This window comes from Leptonotus elevatus, chromosome 4 (genome assembly GCF_054856555.1).
Source record: "Leptonotus elevatus isolate MCC_2025b chromosome 4, RoL_Lele_1.0, whole genome shotgun sequence".
Taxonomy (NCBI): domain Eukaryota; kingdom Metazoa; phylum Chordata; class Actinopteri; order Syngnathiformes; family Syngnathidae; genus Leptonotus; species Leptonotus elevatus.
Window position 1 is genome coordinate 28345024 of NC_141242.1, and position 19989 is coordinate 28365012.

Here is a 19989-nt window from a genome sequence, read left to right on the forward strand (position 1 = left end):
GGTAAGATTACCGAATGAACAATTCTGAGCTCTCAGGAAAAAAAGGGGGGGGGGGATAGGGGGGCATGGTGGCGGGCAGGTGAACAGATGGGGGGCTTAATACTGCAGTCTACCCCAAGCGATGGCTCCCGACTCACAGGACCCTCCTAGTTGTGGAGTGCATTTTTAATATTGATGAGGTCTTAAAGATGCACAAACCAGTGGCTGTGTGCGCATGTTGTCTCCACAATTTCCTCGACCCGTTTTAAGCTTGCTTTAACACAACCAGCGAAACAAAAACACATTTGGATGCAGTTTTGCTTGATAAGCCATGTATGTTTTTTCTTCTGAGCACCACAGGTACACCAAGTAGTTTTAATAATTTATTATAATAATAATGCATTGGATTTTCTATAGGGCTTTTCTATCTAATCAGATACTCAAAGACGCTCCACAGTGGTTGCATTATTTGTACGCTCACACATTCACACTGAAGTGCCAACCATGCCATAATAACAGGATATTATTGCCTTACAGATGACAACGGGGAACTGGTTCTCTGGCTGCCACCCACCCTGTTCCACAGGCAGTTTACAGGGTAAACAGAAAGGCAGTCAGGCCCCTGTTGCCACGGCCCAGTTAGCCTTTACTGACCTAAAGCCTGTAGATACAATTTTGCATTGTTTAAGTGATATATGAATTGAAAGTGCATTTCATTTGGCTGCTTTGTATAATTTATATCATTATTGTACCGCAAACTGGTTTATGGTTTTATTTATACTCAAATTACACTTTCTGGGTTTCTGTGTGTGCCGTCTTAGGTTGGAACAAACATGGTTGAGTACATCTAGCAGGCGGAAAAGAGGCCCTACCTCAGTATTCTTGGGCTTGTCGCATAAACTTAATGTGCCTCACAATCATTTGTAATATTTGCAGGTCATATACTGTAAATCCTCAAAACACACTACTTGGTGCAGTTCACCTGTGCTTTTAAAATAATATATATTTTTTTTATATCAACTACCCCGAGCAGTGTGTGCAAGCATGGGAGTTTCTGCAAACAATTGTATATATCATAGAGAGACCTGAGTCGAAGCAGGTGGAATTTTTTAGGACAGCCTGGCAAAACACTGCTTTGTAAAGATTCTAGTTCAGTTTTTGATGAACCGCCATCTATGCCTCAATACTGTGGTTTAGTTTTTAAGGTTATTTTCCCCCCCTTTACATAGCAACTGTTTAAACACACACACTTTGAATTGCCCAATGTTTGGCAGCGTTGAATGGCAAAACAAATAATTTGTCCAATATTCTCTCTGTTAAATAAATTAATAAAAAATATATATATTTGAACACATACCGCCTGCATATTCATCTGGGGAAAGCATCTGTTATTTGAGATATTGGTCTTTATACTATCCGTCCATCCATTTTCTTAACCGCTTAATCCTCACAAGGGTTGCAGGGGTGCTGGAGCCTATCCCACACCCTGAACTGGTTGCCAGCCAATCCAGGGCACACAGACATATAAGATTAATTTGTAAGATGTTATTAAAATTAGGTTAATAGTGTAAATCAATAAACCTATCGTGGAGGTTCATTCTACCTAGATTGTTCTATGTTCAATATACTTAAAAAAATATTTAAAAAAATCAGTGACCTCTACAGTGTAGCCAATATAGCATAAGTGGATATTTTGTAGAAACATTTAATCACTTGTAAACATTTGTGTGTTGCATAATTTAGACAGGTGATAATTGGTGAAATTGAAATAACAGCATCAGATTTATTTAAAATAGATAGTAATTTAAATGTGTGTCACTCCCTTAACATTGAAAACAAAGATATTAATTAGACAATGGTTGGTTCTTTTTAGTGGTTAAAAAATGGATGTTTGAATTACAATTTTAATCTTATTTTGTAATGTTGATGTGCAAAAATACATAAAATTGGCTGATTCTTGCTAATAATAAAAAAAGATTGGTCAGGCCTTAATAGATAAATAATAATAATAAACACAATGGGATTTACTGCCATTTGGGTCAATTTTATTATTATTTGAGTTATTCTTTTAACTAAAAGTTGGGTAAAAACAACAACAAAAAATCCACACAAATTGTGAGTTCAGATTTTTGGGGTGTATGTGTTATTACATTGCATACTGTTTATTGGTACAAAGTCTAAAATACATTGCATAATTCATCCTCATGTGACCTACGTATGTCTCATGATTATGTCGGTCACAAACTGCCACAGACATTACCTTTGGTTATAACACCCCAACCCTATGAAGCATCCATTTGCATAGATAGGGTAGTTAGTTAGCCATTTTAAAACAAAGGATAAAAAAAAAAGTTGAATATTGATAATAATGTACACAAACATAAACTTTAAAGAAAAACCTAGATAAGCAAGGATGGTACTACTTGCTGAAAGATGACCAATCATTGAAGAAAATACAGTGCAGAAAATCAGTAAAAGAATAATTCAAACTGTTTAAAAAAGTTTTGGTTCAGTTGTTGAAGAGCAGCATTCTGTCAGGGTAAACAACGTCAAAATCCTTGTACTTTTTGACACAGGCACCGATTGAAAAGAGCAATAGTGTTTAGCAAGACAAGAACAGTTGTACAATCGTTGTTGTATTATTAGTAAATATTACGTTGTCAAGATTGAAACAATAAACAAACATAGCAAATTTAGCAAGATATTTAAAAATGACCTCTTAAAGAAACCTCAATTTGGGCGCGGGCTGATGAGCAAAAACTACATCAACTGGAGCTGCTATAAAAAGCCCTCGCAGCCCGGACCACTTTTGGGTACTTGCACGTTGAGGTACTGTTAAATTGGAATTTGAACTTTTTGAAAACCGTTAAATTTAGATTTTTCGTTTTGTGCCAGTCCTAATGTATACATAAAATGCAATGCGTTTCCAAGCACGTTTGGACCACCCAAATCAGCAAACGTTTCTTGGCAAACGCGCAGCCACAGCAACAGCATAGGTTAAAATAAAATTTGCTTTTCATCAGCAACATCTTTAGATGACACATCCGCAGATTCAAATCAATCAGATACAATTTGTGGGAGATCTTTAAAATGTGACCTCTATACAGGGCTGGACTGGCCATCTGGCACACTTTTTTTGGGGCCAATGCAGTGCTTTTGAGAAATAATGTCGGTACACGTCCTTCAAAAATAAAATTAATCCACTGTCTTCTCAAAGCCTTGAGACGAAGGAAGCAACCACTTTTTCCTGATCATTGTTTCCCCTCTCCACTGAGCATTTGTGAGCAGGGGGAGGAAAAGAAAGGAGTAGCCAGCTTCTCGAATTTCAGTGGGCGTGACAAACCTTTACCAGAGGCCGTGCCACTAACCCGAGGGGGCTAGGTTGAGTGCACTTCCGTGTCTTTTTGACGTTACTAAGTCAAGGAAGTTTAATCTGCCCGTTTGAAGCACACATTTTAGAAAGGAGGAGAAAGCTAAAGAAGTCGCGGACGGACTCTTTTAATACCTGGTTGGATTGTAGACAGGCCGGGGATGCATATTATTGATAGAAAACACCACTAAAGTAAATTTTCATACTATGGGACCTTTAAAGCTGGGAGAGCGGATACCTTATTTTGTTTTGTTATGACCAATTTTTGGTCTCTTAGCTGATGAAATGCATTAGAATATACATGAGAGGGTGACGTGGGCCTTGTAGCATGTCCTGGAATTTTATTCGAGCATTTATGGCTGACGCAGATTTGCCAATATGACCAAAGCGAATGTGCAAAAATGGGCCAAAATTGGACATTCAAAAATTCATAGCTCACTTCCTGTACATTTTAGCGTATAACTTCCAGTGATTTATTTGTGCATCTCAGGGTGCTACACATGCATGCCAATTTTCGTAGCATTCGGTCAAACGTGCCAGGATTGGGTTATATTTTTCCACTCTAGGGGGCGTTGTAATAAAATGTTGTAATACAACTTCATAATATCATATTTTTCGCTGTGTGTGCGTTTGGTGAGTTTTTGTACATGTCTAAAAATGCAGCAGTCGCTGCTCGGGCCCTAAATATAGGTTGGTTACATCATAAGAATACATGTTTTCATCAGATACAAAAGTGATTGTATAAAAATGTTATCATAGATTAGTACTAAGTAGTTAAGCATAGGTCTGGTCAGAATCTTTGAAGACTTTCAAAATGTGCCAAAATTTTACATTTCAAGTTACAGCTACAAAAACATATATTAACAATTTAAAATTGTGAAAAACAGGTCACAGTATCTTAGTGTAATCAGGAACATATAAATTGTATGAACAGCATTTGGAAAAAAGGTAATAGAAAACCAAATAATTAGCTACTGACATCTGACATCTTTATCTCACAATTAAATAGGCAAGTGATAGACAAGAATAATTACAATTCATTTGCTATACGCACTGGGCATGTTGGTAAGTTAAAGTTTCCAAAACAATTTACAGTGGTCCCTCGCTACTTTGCGGTTCACTTATTGCAGATTCACTCTATCACGGGTTAGATCGCTACATACACTGTAGCGCCATTGCAAATGAAAGTGCATCAAATTATTTATAAGATTTCGACGAAAACAAGCATTAATATTCACACTCATATGCATAATGAATAGTAAAAAGAAACCTACGGCATTCCTGCTTGATAATTCAACGTGGTTGGAAGTGGTTTGCATTTCCATACTGCTCTGTGAAAGCGGACATGTTTCTTTCGCAAACCAAATGTACGTTGGTGGAAACCGGAAGTACGTTTAGCGATAATACTTTTCCCTTAAACATAAATACAATTTGTAATTATCCATCCAAATAATTAGTAAACCTTTTTTAATGACAAAGAAATAGTTATAATTTTTGTATCTCTATTTAGCGGAAATCGCAGGTGGGCATGGAACGTATCACCCGCGAAAAGTGAAGGAACACTGTAAACCTTTAATATATTTTTTTTTAAGTCACTTTGGGCCATGTTCATTTCAACATTTCAAGCTCTCTTCTAAACACACAAATTGTTGATAAGTCTTGAAATAAAACTTTTGACCTGCACACCAAAAAATCTCATTGGTGGCATACCATTACATACAATACAGATGCATCGCATAGAAAAGACAAGACAGGACACTTTCAGTACAGTTGATATTTACTGTCTTGCAGATGTACTTTCCATAATCAAAGACTATGATATACTGTAAAAAAGAAAGAAAGAAAGAAAGAAAGAAAGAAAGATGTGTGTGTGTGTGTGTGTGTGTGAGAAATATTGAGTAATGATGACCCTGAAGTAGGGAGGTGGACTCAAAATTTGAAGTCTGAACATGGATGTGAATGGTTTGTTTCTATGTGGTAGGCTGGTGATCAGTTCATATCAGCTGAGACCCTATTGGAATGAAGCGGTCTTGAAAATGGATGGATGGAAGTAAATGAGGTAATACTTGGTCATACAAACAATATCTTAAAACGCTCATGTCATTCATTGCCAGCAAGTCATGCTGATAAAAAAAACTAATTAAAACATAATTTGGATGCCACAATAGGTGTAATACTGTTCTGTGCAAGTTTTAAAGCATTAACCCCCACAATTGTTCGTGAAGTAAAAAATGGACACAAGCAAGTAGCCAGAAGCATGGGAAAGACACGCACACACAAAGACATATCAGCTATTTATCGCATAGTTTCTGCATGCTGAACTTCCATACCGACCCTAAAAGTATTGCTTTGACACTTTATGATAAAAAAAACAAAATAAACGATTAAACAAGCCACTGGAAGGCTACTCTGGAATTCTAGGCAAATACAAATACAAGAGTACTTAACTCATAAGGCCTCCACCATTTATTGATTGTCTAAAATCCTTCATCCTGAACTTTATTTTACAGTAAAACTTAAATTGAAGTACGACGAGGTCATATAACCGTTCACCTCATCTAGAGCCATACTCTAATGTTCGTGCGCAAGTCATTTTTGGACGCACCTGGACTTTCACAATTTTTATCTACACAGATTCTCCTGTCCGGACTTCAGACAACACACATATCACATGCAGGCTGGGAATTAATGCAGAACCACTAAAGAGGTGTGATTCATTGCCAGCTGAGGCTGCGTGGAAATCCTGGAACGTGCACTTGAGAATGTCACCTAAATCTGTTAACACAATGGCGGAAAACAAAAATCTGACAGTGCTGATATTCTCCGCCATTAAATGTTACAACTAAAACACAACTCATAGTGCCATGTTGAGCAATTCAATCAAGTATTCCTTTGTGCAGTCTTTTTATGCAGCTACGTACAGTCGTGGTTGGAGATCTTTGCTCAAGATGATTTAAATCATGAGCACAGGTTGTGGGGTGATTGGTCTAGTTCTAGAGAGCCGCAGTCCTGCACGTTTTAGATGTCCCCCTCCTCCAACACAGGTGATTCAAATGATCAGCTCATCAGTAAGCTCTGAGGAAGACTGATAACGATCATCATCTGTGTTGAAGGACTTGCAGGACTGCGGGTCTCTAGGACCAGGGTTGCCTACCCCTGGTCTATTTGTTGAGCTGAGTCTTCATGTCAATATACTGTGCAAAAGAGCTCCCGATGTCCCAACGTCGATGTCAGACATCCCACAATGCTCTCCAAAAAAGTTAATGCCGCCATTTTGGCAGGATAGAAAACACATCTGGTACTTTGATTAAACAGCAAACGTCACATTTTTACAATAATAGAAAACTGTTGTGGACCAGGTCCCACAACATGAGGCAAAAGAAGGCCATTCTACAGGCTACCAAAATAGAAACCAATGCGTAGCCAGTGGATCATAGCAGACAAAAAAAGTGGATCCTCATCGTGGTGGATATCGCTTGTGTAGCGACCACTTTATACAATTATATGATGAGTCAATTACTCAATCAGTTAGTCGTGTAGATGTAGCTTGATTATAGAGTTATTAAAGGACGGCGCAAAACGTGATCGGGCATTTTGCACACGGCTTGTGAATCAGCAGATGCTAAACTGCGTGATTTAGGCTCCCACCACACGCAAAATGTGGGGGAAATACTTATATAAATATATATAATCTGATGCATTATTTTACACATCCCTCATATTTCACCGGCTTCGTTGGGTTTCCCACACCCTCCTCTTTCCTGTAATGGCCAAGTTGCACTGCTGATGCTTGCCTTGAAATGGCTAAGCTGCTTGAGAGGGTGTCTGGTGTCACGGCCCACACCCCTCCACATGTGTATGTCTTAGCTTGTTGTAATAGCTTTCATTCTTTGATTGTGCATGGAGTTTTTTCCTTAGGTCCATACTGTGCTCCCTTAAGAGCCTTGTTTTTCCCCCTACCTCATGTTTTCTTTTTTTTCCCCATCTGAGAAACTTGGGGTGATAATTAGCGAAACTCCCAGCTTCCTGTTCTGTCCCCCTTTGTAGGTTGTGACTGTGAAGACAAACTCCTTACGTGTTTATATTTACTTGGCCAATACATGTGATTCTGATAACTTTCATTATTATTAATACGAGGCATAAATTGTAACTGCATCAAAAGTGCAAGCTGAGGTTTCACCTTCGCAGGAGCTTGACATACAACAAGACTGAAGTGTGTAGAAATGCAAAAATCAGAGATGGGCGTGTCAATTAATTTTGAGCGTCCGTTATTCGGCAATCGTTAACAGTCGGGACACCCTTCAATCATTAGTTGGGTTTGCACCCACCCATTTTTATTAACATTTTCAAGAAATGCGAAAATAAAACTGAATGGAAAACTAGAAATTCGAAAAAGGGTCCAAAATTCACAAAAAAAGTTTTTACGCTTAGAGTGGGTGGTTTTGAAGCGTATTGAAAAAAGGAGTAAAGTAAGGCATGTTTGGGGAGACGACAAAACAGAAATATTTTTGGAATTAATTAAAGAAGCGAATATTAATGCTATTTTAGATGGAAAACAGCGAAGAAAAGTTACGGTTTATCAAGAATTACAAAAGAAAACTCATACGACGTCATCGTACGGTGCAGTCGTTTCCTGGTCTTCTTCTTCTTCTTTTAAATTACTGGTGGATCACATCTCTTAATGGTGTATACTGCCACCTACCTTGGTCCCCTCTCAATATTCGCAAAGGAAGAACAGATGGAAACGGACATAAGTCGCATGTCCATTTTGCGCATTTTCAGTAAATTTGATTAAAACAATTGGATGGAAACCTGACTATTGTCAATCCATCAATATTTCAAGCCGTATGGCATTTTAATCGTTAATCTGTCATTCCTCATTCCTCAGCTAAATGGGCATCCGTCAATGCTTTCCGTCATTTAAAGTGAGCATCCGCCATTGACGGACTGACGGGCTTTCCGTCAATATTGACGGAATGCCCACCTCTAGCAAAAACTACTCAAGTCCAGCAGCAAATACAAGCAAGGTCAGATTTGACAGGGAATGCCCACAATTTTGAGTAGCAATTTGAGTGCGCATCTGGCTGGAAGGTGACATGAAGGACAGACTTTAGCCGATGGGAGAATCTGCATAGTTAGAAAAGTGTGCGACCGCGTGACTTAGTTTTCACTCTTATGGTCATGGAAGTATAAGGCCCAGTGTGTTTAAATTGATCACTGAACTTTCACTGGAATGATAAAAGCTTTTATAATTGATGTAGTCTAAGAACTTCAAGCAAAGCTCTACTTTAAGACTCGACATAGCAACAAAGCTGCTGTGAGATGCAAAAAAGAAAATGGAAGTGAAGGCACATTTTTATGAAAGGGTTGGGCGGTGGTGGGATTTATGTCTAACGACAGGTCCAACTGAACTGTGAAGATTCTTAAAAGATGGATCCAAGGTGTGCCTGGGCTTGTTGGTGAACAGGTCACTCAGGTTGATGTAATTGACTTCATGTGAGCAGACCCATCCGAGTGAGCTTGGCTGAAAGGAAAGCATGGAGGACAAACACAACTGGCTTGGGACTTGAATGGAGGTCAAATACCTAATAAGGGAACAATAAAAGGACAGAAATTGGGAGAAAGGTCACTAGCAGTTGATAGTGGATTAATCACATCTTGAACAGTTGAGACAAAACAGAGTAAACTACTTGGCTACAACCAGCTTACTGCTATTCCTCTAAAGGGCAAGTCAACCCCCATTTGTCTTTGTTTTTTTTTATAATATGTACTATGCAGCCCCACTCCTCTCAACATGATATTCTGATTAATATTGTATTTTTGGAATACGAATTAAGGAGAAAAACCCACCCATTTTTATCCATCTCAGGTGGCGTCCATGTTGACACTTGCTGTCGACTGAGAATGACATCACAGTTGCTCAGGGCTCAGGTAACAACCAATCACGGCCCAGCTTGCAAACATCACATAACCAAACTCAGAGAATAGGTGAGCCGTGATCGGTCGTTACTAGGGCTGTCTCAAACGATAATTTTTCTCCCGATTAATCTATCGACTATCTTTACGATTCCCGTATTTTCATGACTATAAGGCGCACTTTAAAATATTTTTATTTATCTTTTTCTTGAGAGTCTTAAATTTTCTCAAAAACCGACGCCTAATAGTGAGGACCATTGTGTGTGGACCAAGGTCCAAAATCTGACTGACTGTGTGGGAGAATTTCCCATCGACACATTTATACAGGGAGTCCTCGAGTTACGGCGGAGTTACGTTCCTACGCTGGCAATGTAAACCGAATTTCGACTAAATCCTTTTTTGGACACTCAAAGATGCTTCACAGTGGTTGCATTATTCGTGCGCTCACACATTCACACCCCTGGTGGCGGTAAACTACTTAAGTAGCCACAGCTGCCCTGGGGCAGGCTGACAGAAGCATGGCTGCCGGTGTGCGCCTACGGCCCTCTCGACCACCACCAAAACATTCGCACCTTTCAGACACTAGTGTGAGTGGCACTGGAGGCAATGTGTGTTAAGTGTCTTGCCCAAGGACGCAACGGCGCATGACTTGGTGAGAGCTGGGATGGTACAGCCAACCTTATGGTTACTGAACGACCGTCTCTACACCCTGAGCCACGGCCGTCACTCAAGTCAATATTTACATCAAAATACTTTGTACAGTAATTTTAAAAAACATGTTTGCGCGACCACGAAGATCCGGAACCAATATTTTGTGTTTCCGCACGGATGTTCATTGCTGACGGACGGCAGAGCGAAGCTAATTCAAGCATTCAAGCTTTAACACGGAAATGTGACTCACCATATGGTGAGCCGACCTGCTCGACGGACGGCTAAAAAAGTTAATCTTGTCTTCAAATTTGTATAGTCCTATGTTTCTTTTTTTAAGACAAAAAAAGGTTTACGTTTTACCTTGACTAGTTTCGGCGTCCACTGTTACTTTCTTCAGAAGCTGTCGAACTGACAGTTAAGACGTGTCCTAAAAACTGACAGTTGAGATGCACGTCTCAACTGTCAGATGGACGTCCGTTGCTGGAGGTAACAACAACACAACTTTAAATACCTTTAAAATTGCATGATTAATGTGGGAAATTAAAGAAAAGGGAGGTGCTACGGACGAGTAACGGGGCGCCGTAAAGTCAAAACGACGTAGGTCGCGTACGACATAACTCGATGACTCCCTGTACAAGAAAGGCGGACCTGACCTCAACTTGGTAGCGAGTTGTCCTGCAGCCCCTCCTTTCCCCACAATTTGTCAATGGATCGTGAATGCTTGGGCGAACGCAAAAGCCGGCATCATTTCCGAGGACACGACAACGAGACTGAGCCTGGTGTGTTTGATGGAGAACTTGCACAGTTGTTTGTTTCGGATAGAGAAGATTGTGAGGAGTTTGAGGGATTTGTGGATTAGGATTGATCAAAAGCAACGTGTGTACATTGTTATGTACTTCAAGTAAACTGAACTCACTGTTTACATTGTTACTTCAATAAAGTACTCCGCTCGCTGCCTTTTTAAAAACATGCGCTAGCGTATGTATTAGCATAATAGCATGCTACCATATGTTTTGAGCTAGTGTAAGTTTAACCGTGCCTGTGCCACTTGTTTGTATAGACTATCACAATGTTCACTATTGATCATCAAATAAACTTAGATTTGAAGTAAAAACAACAACATTTTAGCACTGCTAGCTAGCGCGGCTAGCTTGCTGCTTGTGCTGCTAGCTGGCAGCCTCTGTTAAACGCTGGCAACAGGATCCGTACAATGCAATGTCAGCGCATTTATTTCTTAGTGTGCTTAACTGGAGCTTGAACGTGTGTTACTGACATCTGTCTCAAGTTCGGGGCCGTCACAAACTATGAATAGACGAGTCACGTCCTTACGCCGTGGCGACACGCTTCTGGGGACAACTTCAAAATAAAAGTGCTACAATGCATTTATCTCCATATACTACTTTACTACTTGGTAATGTGAGGTTTATTTTGAAATTGAGTTTCTCTCACAGCGTTAGCGCCGTGTACTGTCATGCATACTGCCGTTCGCTTGACTGACTTTCTGAGTAAACGGATGTCACGTCCAATTTCTGACGTCTCCTTTCTTTTCTGCTATGCGCACTTGTTTACAACTGACAGTATGCACGTCTACGTCTTTACGTCATCGACACTCAATGTCAACATCTGCTGGGAGGAAAAAAACACTCGACGTTGACGGTATGTTGTGCGCCCCGACGTATTTATGTCATTGGCTAGTCGTTACCTGAGTCCTGAGTAACAATGATGTCCTTTTCAGCAAGTGGCAAAATGGCCATCCCCAGAGATGTAAAAAAAAAAAAAAAAGGTGGATTTTGCTGTTTAATTCATATTCCACAAACATAATATTATTCAGAATGCTGTGTTTAGAATGGTCGGGGCGCATACAACATATTATTTTAAAAAAATGTAAAAAAATGTGTGGGTTGTGTTGTTTTCCGCTTTAATGTCAGAATTCAGCAAATTTTAGTGCAGACAACCCCCCCAATTCCTCATTGCGTTGACACTGAAAGGCAGTATAAAAGTTTAGAAAAAGCTCATGGAGAGAAGCGCACTTTAAATAGTATCTTCTGCCACCTAAACTGAATTTAAAAATACTGAAAAAACAGCAATTAATCATATTGGTGATCACCGATTTTCCCAATAGTTGATTGACGCAAATTTTGAGATAAGCCCAACCTTAGCATCTATCTACCTTTCTAGCATTTGCTAAAAATACCTAATTGCATAGGTTTTTGTATAGTATGTCTAGGGTCCAATACCCCATATTCCCAAACAACACCCCATAGGACACTCCGAGGTACACAGATGAATGCCTTCTCCAAGTCCATAAAACACATGTAGGCTGGTTGGGCGAATGCCCATGCACCCTTGGGGACCCTGCTGAGGGTTAAGAGATACTCCACTGTTCCACGGGCCAAACCGAAAACCACACTGCTCCTCCTGAATCTGTTATTTAACTTTCTGATGGACCCTCCTTTCCAGCACCCCTGGTAAGGTTGCAACACACCTTAAAAAGGGGGACCACCACCTCAGTCTGCTAATCCTGAGACACTCTAAAGGCAGGTAAGGCAATTGAGAACAGTTTCTCATTTACAATGTCAACTTTGATTAAAAGCATTTTGCTTCAGCAAATATGAGTGCCTCCACTTTTCTTGGGCATCTCGTCCTTGCTAAACTTTAATGCACAGTGACTAGGATAATTACCCTTAATCTGATTATAGGTCTGGAAATAGTAAAGCATTAGATTACTTGTTACTTTAAAAAGTAGTCATATTAGAGTAACATGTTACTAAGTAATTGGCATCACAGGTCACAACTTACCATTTTTCCCTCAGGACCCCCAAAGTCAAGATAAAGGTTGCGTATTCCATCGTCAGCAGACATTTTGAGTTTTTCATATGGATATCTGAACAGCACAGCTCTACTGGCTGGTTCGGCGAGCTCCCTCATCACAGTGAAGCCTTTTTCATAGTGCAGTGTCAGCCGGACATCTTGTCTGTTCAATGTGCAGCCTGGAGGAAGCATGAAATAGTCACAATTAGTGGATGTTAGCAAGTGGAAAGGTGAGTAAAGTGTGTGCAATAAATATTACTATGCAAACTATACTGCTTATCGATCCAATACTTTAAAAGTATTCTTAGAGGGTTTTTTTTGTGTAAAGAACACACGCACACACAAAAAGAGAGCGATGATGATGACATGTTGACCCGGCAAGGCTGCCAAATGAATATTACTGAGCTCTCTAAAAAAACAACAACAAAAAAGCATAGCATTTGGTTAGTTTATTTCACATAGCTTGTCGTAGAAGAGAAATTATTCACTATCGTAGTTTTCACTGCTGCCGTCAATAACAGCCATATATTGCATTCATATGTGCATGTAGAGCTTTTCCCAGATTTATTGGTACAATAGTATGCCCCACACGGTGGGCATTTTTGCTGTGTAGACAGAAAAAACACAGGAAAACGCCACAGAAAAATCAATGTATTCAAGCTATGTAAGATAGCTGCCAAGATGGCTTCGCTTCTCCTGACAGTGAATAAGCGCCATTGACAGTCTATATGTAAGTCCATGCCTAGTGCCTTTATGGTGCTTCACTTTTTATACATTTTATTTTATTAAAGCCTAGTTCCAAAATTTATTACATTGTTTATTTAATCAAGATTCGACACACAACACTTCATAATGATCCATCCATCCATTTTTATTTAGCTTATTCTGGGGTCAGGTTACATAGATAATAGCACCTTAAGCAGGGAAGCCAAAGCTTCTCTCTCCCCAAACACTTTGTCCAGTTCTTCCGGGGGAATCCTGGGGTGTTTCCAGACCAGGTGGGAGACATAGTCTCTCCAGCGTGCCGGAGCTATCTCGTCTGACTCCTCTGAGTGTGGAAAAGCAGCTGCTCTGCTCTGAGCCCTTCCGAGATGATCAAGCAACCAACCCTATTTCTAAGCGACAGCTCGAACATCCTCCAAGAAACTAATTTCTGTCACGTGTATCCGTGATCTTGTACTTGTCACAAAGAGGCTGGGGTGAGGTGAGGGTGGGTACATAGAGCAACCAGTGAAACAAGAGCTTTGCTCTTTCTTTACCACGGCAGACGGATGCAGATACTGTATCAGTAGGTATTACATTGGGTATTACGGACATTTTGGTACCAAGTATATGTCTTTATCTATTACAGCTCTTGAATCATATAGACACTTGTAGAGTCTCGGGAGAGCAAGACATTTGTAACAATGATTATTAATTGAATATGGTTATATGAAAAAATATATATAACCTGTTATTTTTTAGCACAGTCATGACATGAAATTCTAAAACCAAGGTGTCTGCCATTAACTTGAAGTACACCATGTGCATCTACGGTTCGTAAGATACACCAAATATGAGTTACACCTCACAGTTGCAATTACACATTTGAGTTGTACACATGAGACCCAGTTTATAGCACTTGCACCTGCCACAACAGCCGGACTAATAACCACATTCGGTGAGCTATTCAGTATTCACAAATCGTGGTTGCCCCAAAGATCTGCCATTCCTCACTATCCTTCTGCTATCCTCAGCTTGCAGGGTTCTGTTCTTTTGGCTGGCACTGGGTTGTCTGGGCCACCACACAACCCGCCTGATAGGCAGCACGCCTGGTGTGTTGGAGCAGAGCTGCTCTGTTTAGTGGGATTGACTCATAAGGCCTCTGCTTTGTGACAAACATGTCAAGCATGACCTCATCTACAGTAGCAACTGTCATACATTAAGATGACAAACTTCTCCAAAATCTGTAAGTCACAATCCTCCACTGTGGGCAGGTAACTAAGAGCGCATCTGTCGAGGAAGGACGCATCTGTACTCTCTCCTGCACTCGCTCCTGACTTCGAACTATTTTGACATTGGGATTTTTTACTACATTGTTGCAATATGCCTGGCGGAAAAAGAGCTGACAAGACTGAGGAGATAAAATCTTCTCTTGCAAAACTTATTGATAACATGTATTGCTGTTCCTGTAAGGATGTTAACATTGTCTGACTCTATTTCTGATTTGATGTAACATGCAAAGCTGCCGTGATAAGGTTGTATTGTGGCTGCAATGTATCTGCTGTAAATATTTACAATGGGTTGGTAAACATGGTTCCGGCATAGAGCCGGCGGGGCCTACTCAGCTGGAGGGTGGCCTTGGTGGGCGCTAAAGAGTGTCAAGATCTAAGCATCATTTGGATGCTGGCAACAGTGGTGGGCCGGTGGTTGAGCTGACCAGAATCGAGTGAACATTGCTGTGGACGCAATGGGCAGAATGCGAGCCCATCTACTCTTCTGGAAGCCACAACGTGTGAAAGCTGATCCAAGGTCAGCGAAGACGCTACTGGTGAATGAGCATGCGCTCGCCTTGGCTGCTCGCCTGGTTGGGTGGGCCTGTTTGTGGCGTATGGGAACCGATTTACCAATTCCAAATGTTTGGTACTAGCTGCAACTTACACATGGACATTACTCAAGATGAACTGAACGAGGAGTGTGCAGACTTAAATCTGGAATTGATAACGATATGAATCAATGACCTTCATAATCAATGTATATGACTGATGCATATAGTGAGAATCCATGGGGGGCTTCTACCCGTCAGCCATTCTTTCGGATGGCAATGTTGCAAATTATATGATGTGATCGATGTAACCTGCAATAATGTGTCAGAAAGGAAAAAATTAATACAACAAATAAAACTACACAGTTGGAGAAGACAGGTGAGGCTTCTGGGCATATGTCTCATGCCTGCCAAGCAGTTTTCTTGCCCTTGTTGTGGAAGGCACATATTGTAAAGTCATGAAAGAATAGCATGCCTTTGACCTTTTCCTGGTCAACATACTGAAATATGTCATGCACACTGATCCAGTGAAAGTTCTGCCCAAATGCAACCCATCTGCTTTAGCCCAGCCTCTAGGAAAACAGCAAAGACACTCAGTGCTAGGATGAGAACATCTGTATAATTTGCCTTGATCATGATGCATTGGCTACCAAGTTCGGTAGCATATTTGGCGTGCACAAATATGCGGCTGTCCGCTTCCTCATGACAGCATTTATCCAGTCCATAAAGACCAGTTCCATGAGTGCTGAGGAAAGCAGGACCCTTTGTGACAATACTCTTGATGTCATCCATCGCTTGTAAGACCTCCAGAGTGTGTATTGTGTGTATAAGAACCCGGTAGTCTTCAGTCGTGGTCTGGCTGTTTGTGTGTGTTCGCCTCCCTTCGTTTAGTTAGCCAGAACCACTCTAGTGTGTTAGTTTGTACCGCTGTTCTTTCGTTTCAGTGCAAGCTTAGCCATAAATTTGACCGGTCACTTTGAGCCCACTATTCATTTGTGTTGACTTCCGTCGTAATTCATTCATCACACCATTACTCATTCATTGTTGCACTAGTGCAGTAAGGAAGGTCGGGAGACTGGCCCGACAGTCGGGAGCTCAATCTCGAGCCCCTGGCACGTAACAAAATCATGTAGCAAAAACCATCATCACTACGCTATACGGGCAGAGATAGATTGCAAATATACGCAGGGATGCTGTGCGTGATGAACCTTGCCCTGGGAGAATTAAAAGGGAGTTTTGCTCTAAGTAGAAAACCATTAGCTCACCTCAAAGCTTACCTTTAGCTCTAGATGATGTCGCTGTAAGTGGCTGTTCATATTCGTCATGTTTCCAGTGTAACTATTGTGAGACAGTTCTTGCATATACCAAAGTCCTTCTCCTTGTTCCATATTATAAAATCCGAAATGTATTCATTCTACGCTATCCATATCCACACCTTTGATTTGTACGCGGCTGGCGCATCTTTTAACTTGTGAGTTGTGTTGTTTACTTGAGTCTTCTTCACCTGAAGACTTCCATCCATTTCCCCGCCACTCTTATGAGGTGCTACCCCTAGCAGCCCGTCAAGTAATTACTCAATAAGTAATGAATAATGCAAACGTTATAGCTGCTGTATATTAACTCCAAATATCGATACTTGGTGTAAGCATATCGATAATCGACCGGGAGACAAAGTATCGCGATTTATATATCATCACATTCCTATTTATTAGCAGAGGTGGGCAGTCCGTTGGAACTCGGCGATGGACCGACGGACCGACGGACCCACGTTTTTCTGGCGAATGATGAATGACGCAGGGGGGAAAAAAATTAGCGGACAAAGCAAAGACAGAAGTAGATTTTCATGTCAGTGTAATCGTCATAGGTAGACAGTCTGTCGGGTACGACGGTTGCTTACCAGCAGTGGGGTTGCTTGCTTGTTTGCTTCTATTGCATTGAATTGCATTGACTGTATACAGTTGAATGTATATGGAACCGCTTTATGCTGCCTGTACATTAGGTGGCGATCTACGCAAATAAAGAGCTGTAAATCAGCCACTAAACTAGAAGAAGACAATAAAGAAGAAGAAGAAGAAGCCGCTGCCGATGAAGAAGAAGAACACAGAAGACAAAAGAAGACGAAGAAGCTTGGTCCGTACAGAGAGAAACACCCACCCACCCACATATATATATATATATATATATATATATATATATATATATATATATATATATATATATATATATATATATATATATATATATATATATATATATATATATATATATATATATATATATATATATATATATATATATATATATATATATACAGTGCTACTCAAAAGTTTGTGAACTCAAAAGTTTGTGAACCCTGCAGGCAGGCATGTTTAGATTTTTTGTATAAAATATTAATTAACCTTATTAACTCTTTGACTGCCAGACGTTTTCAGAAAAGGGATGCCGTCAGTGCCAGCCGATTTAAGCATTTTGACTGATCTTTCAAGGTCCACAGAAAATGTTCTGTTTGGACTATGCACACGTACTACCAAATGAAAGATTGGACTTTCATCTTTCATCAGAAAAAAAAAGTTTGTTTCTACCTTATTCCGTTCTTTAGTAATCAACAATAGAAAATGGTTAGTTTCACCCAATTTCGCCTGTTTTGGACCAAAATACGGAGAAATTAAGCTTTTAGTGAAACGATATTATTTCATGCATTCTAGTGAATTTTACACTTCTTTTTGTCCATGAATGATGCCACAAACACCTAAATAGTGCTTTACTTCTATAAAACACTACCACCAAGAATGAAAAAGTGTTTTTTGATAGCAAAATACGTTTATTTACATTCAACAGTGTAACAATTTGACAACAATTTGGCAAACTATTTACAAATGTGTGCAACTGTGGTGCTATTTACAAATATGTGGATGTTTCAACGACAGTTTTTCTTTTTGTTTTTTCTCCCCTGCGTGCAAGGAGACACAACAGCATTTGCACAACAGATTGCCTCTTCGCGTGCAAAAGCTCCACTTTCTTGCAGGCCGTTTTTTTCCGGGGAATAGCAAGTATATACTGCAGTGTGTGTTGCCATCAAGTCTAATATCAGGATCATGCTACGGTTTCGTTACGGTGATGTTACGTCTCGCTTCCTCATGTCCTTCAGTTGCTAAACCGGGTTGTAAGAGATGTTTTGATCCATTTTATCCACTCCATTCATGGTGGCATCATAGTCCAGAAACAGGGTCTTCTCCGTGATCAGACTGTACCCGCTCCTCCGATGAATATGCATTGGACTCGGGGTACTCTTCATTGTCCGACAAAATGTCTGCATGTGCAGCTCCAGCGTTAGCGGCGTTAGCAGCGCTAGCCGGTGATGCTTTATGACGTGAGAATAAAGGCCGCGTCCAACTGTGGCGTCCAACTGTGGCATCAACCTCGGGATTCACCATCATCATCAATGTGCATTGGTCGATGCCAACTCTCCATCGCCCGATCGAATGTCCGATTGTGTAGAAGTACCCGGTCGGTTATTGTGCGCGTTTTCCGGCCTTAGCAGCGGTAGCCGCGCTAGCCGCGCTTAGCCGGTGAGGCTTACTACGTGATCATAACAGTCGCGTCAAGGCTTCCAACTTTGGCGTCAAGCTCGGAGTCATCATCATCGTCGACATCAATGCGCTTTTTAGTATTGATCGATGCTTTCCGTCTTTGAAAAAAATGCTCAAGCGGGAGCTGCTTGCAACCGGTTGCTTGGTCAGCCATTGTGGCTTCATCAGCCATTGTCCCCTCAACACTCTAGCTCCGCCTCACGTCTTCTACTGACGCCCACGGTGGGCGGCCCATCCAACCTTGTGCAAAGAGAGTCATCGCTGCCCTCTAGGGGCCAAAACGAGTCTTTTACTAACCAGATCTGCCTGATACTTTCAGCACAGCTGCCCAAGGCTTTCCTGCACCCGTTTCCAAAAAAACCCAAAAAAAACATAGGGGACGTCTTTTAACGTCCTCGGCGCCCTTCCCTAGGTTTATGCTAAACGTTTTATAACGTTTATGGCGGTCAAAGAGTTAAATGTTCAGTCCTACCCCAATCTACAATGCTGACATTGAAAATAATGGACTTGAATAAAAAGAATGATAATAATGTCATTCATTATTGAGCAAAAGTTTTTGATTTAAGAAAAACGGATGTAAACCTCTTCCTTAATCCGACATTGCACCTCCTTTTGCAATGATAACTTCATCCAAACACTTTATTTAGTGACTTATCAGTCTTTCACATCTACTTTGGGGAATTTTTGCTACTCTACCTTGCAAGCCAAATGCAGCCAATTGAGAGAGGTTAGATGGGCGTCCAGCATAAACTGCCCGCTTCAGGTCCCGCCACAGTATTTTGAAAGAAATGAAGTCAGGATTATAACTGGGCACATCCAGATCATGAATCTTGTTTTTCAGACATTCCTTGGTTGTGTTGCTGGAATGCTTTGGATTATTGTCATGTTGCATGATCCATCTTCTACCACGCTGTAACTTCACAAAGACGGCTTCAGGTCATGTTCCAGGATTTTGCAATATTCCTCTGAATTCATGATTCCCTGGATTATGTGGAGTTGTCCAGGTCCTGAGGATGAAAAGCCAGCCCAGAATTTAACATTCTCACCCTCATGCTTCATCCTAGGGTGAAGGTTCTTTTACTGGTATTCAGTGTTGACTTCTCACCAAACATGACTGTTTTAGTTGTGACCAAACAGTTCAATTTTGG

General features: G+C 40.6%; 1 protein-coding gene across 1 annotated transcript in view; it reads right to left on the reverse strand.

Annotated features, from left to right (window-relative positions):
- Positions 1 to 349: 349 nt before the first annotated feature.
- sntb2 (syntrophin, beta 2) overlaps positions 350 to 19989 on the reverse strand; it is a 64963-nt gene continuing 45323 nt past the window's right edge. The window contains exons 6-7 of the mRNA XM_086073073.1: positions 12716 to 12906; positions 350 to 8934 (exon numbers count right to left, since the gene is read on the reverse strand). Of these exons, the coding sequence (XP_085929199.1) occupies positions 8842 to 8934; positions 12716 to 12906 (284 nt within the window). The 3' untranslated portion in view covers positions 350 to 8841. The remainder of the gene's footprint in view (positions 8935 to 12715; positions 12907 to 19989) is intronic.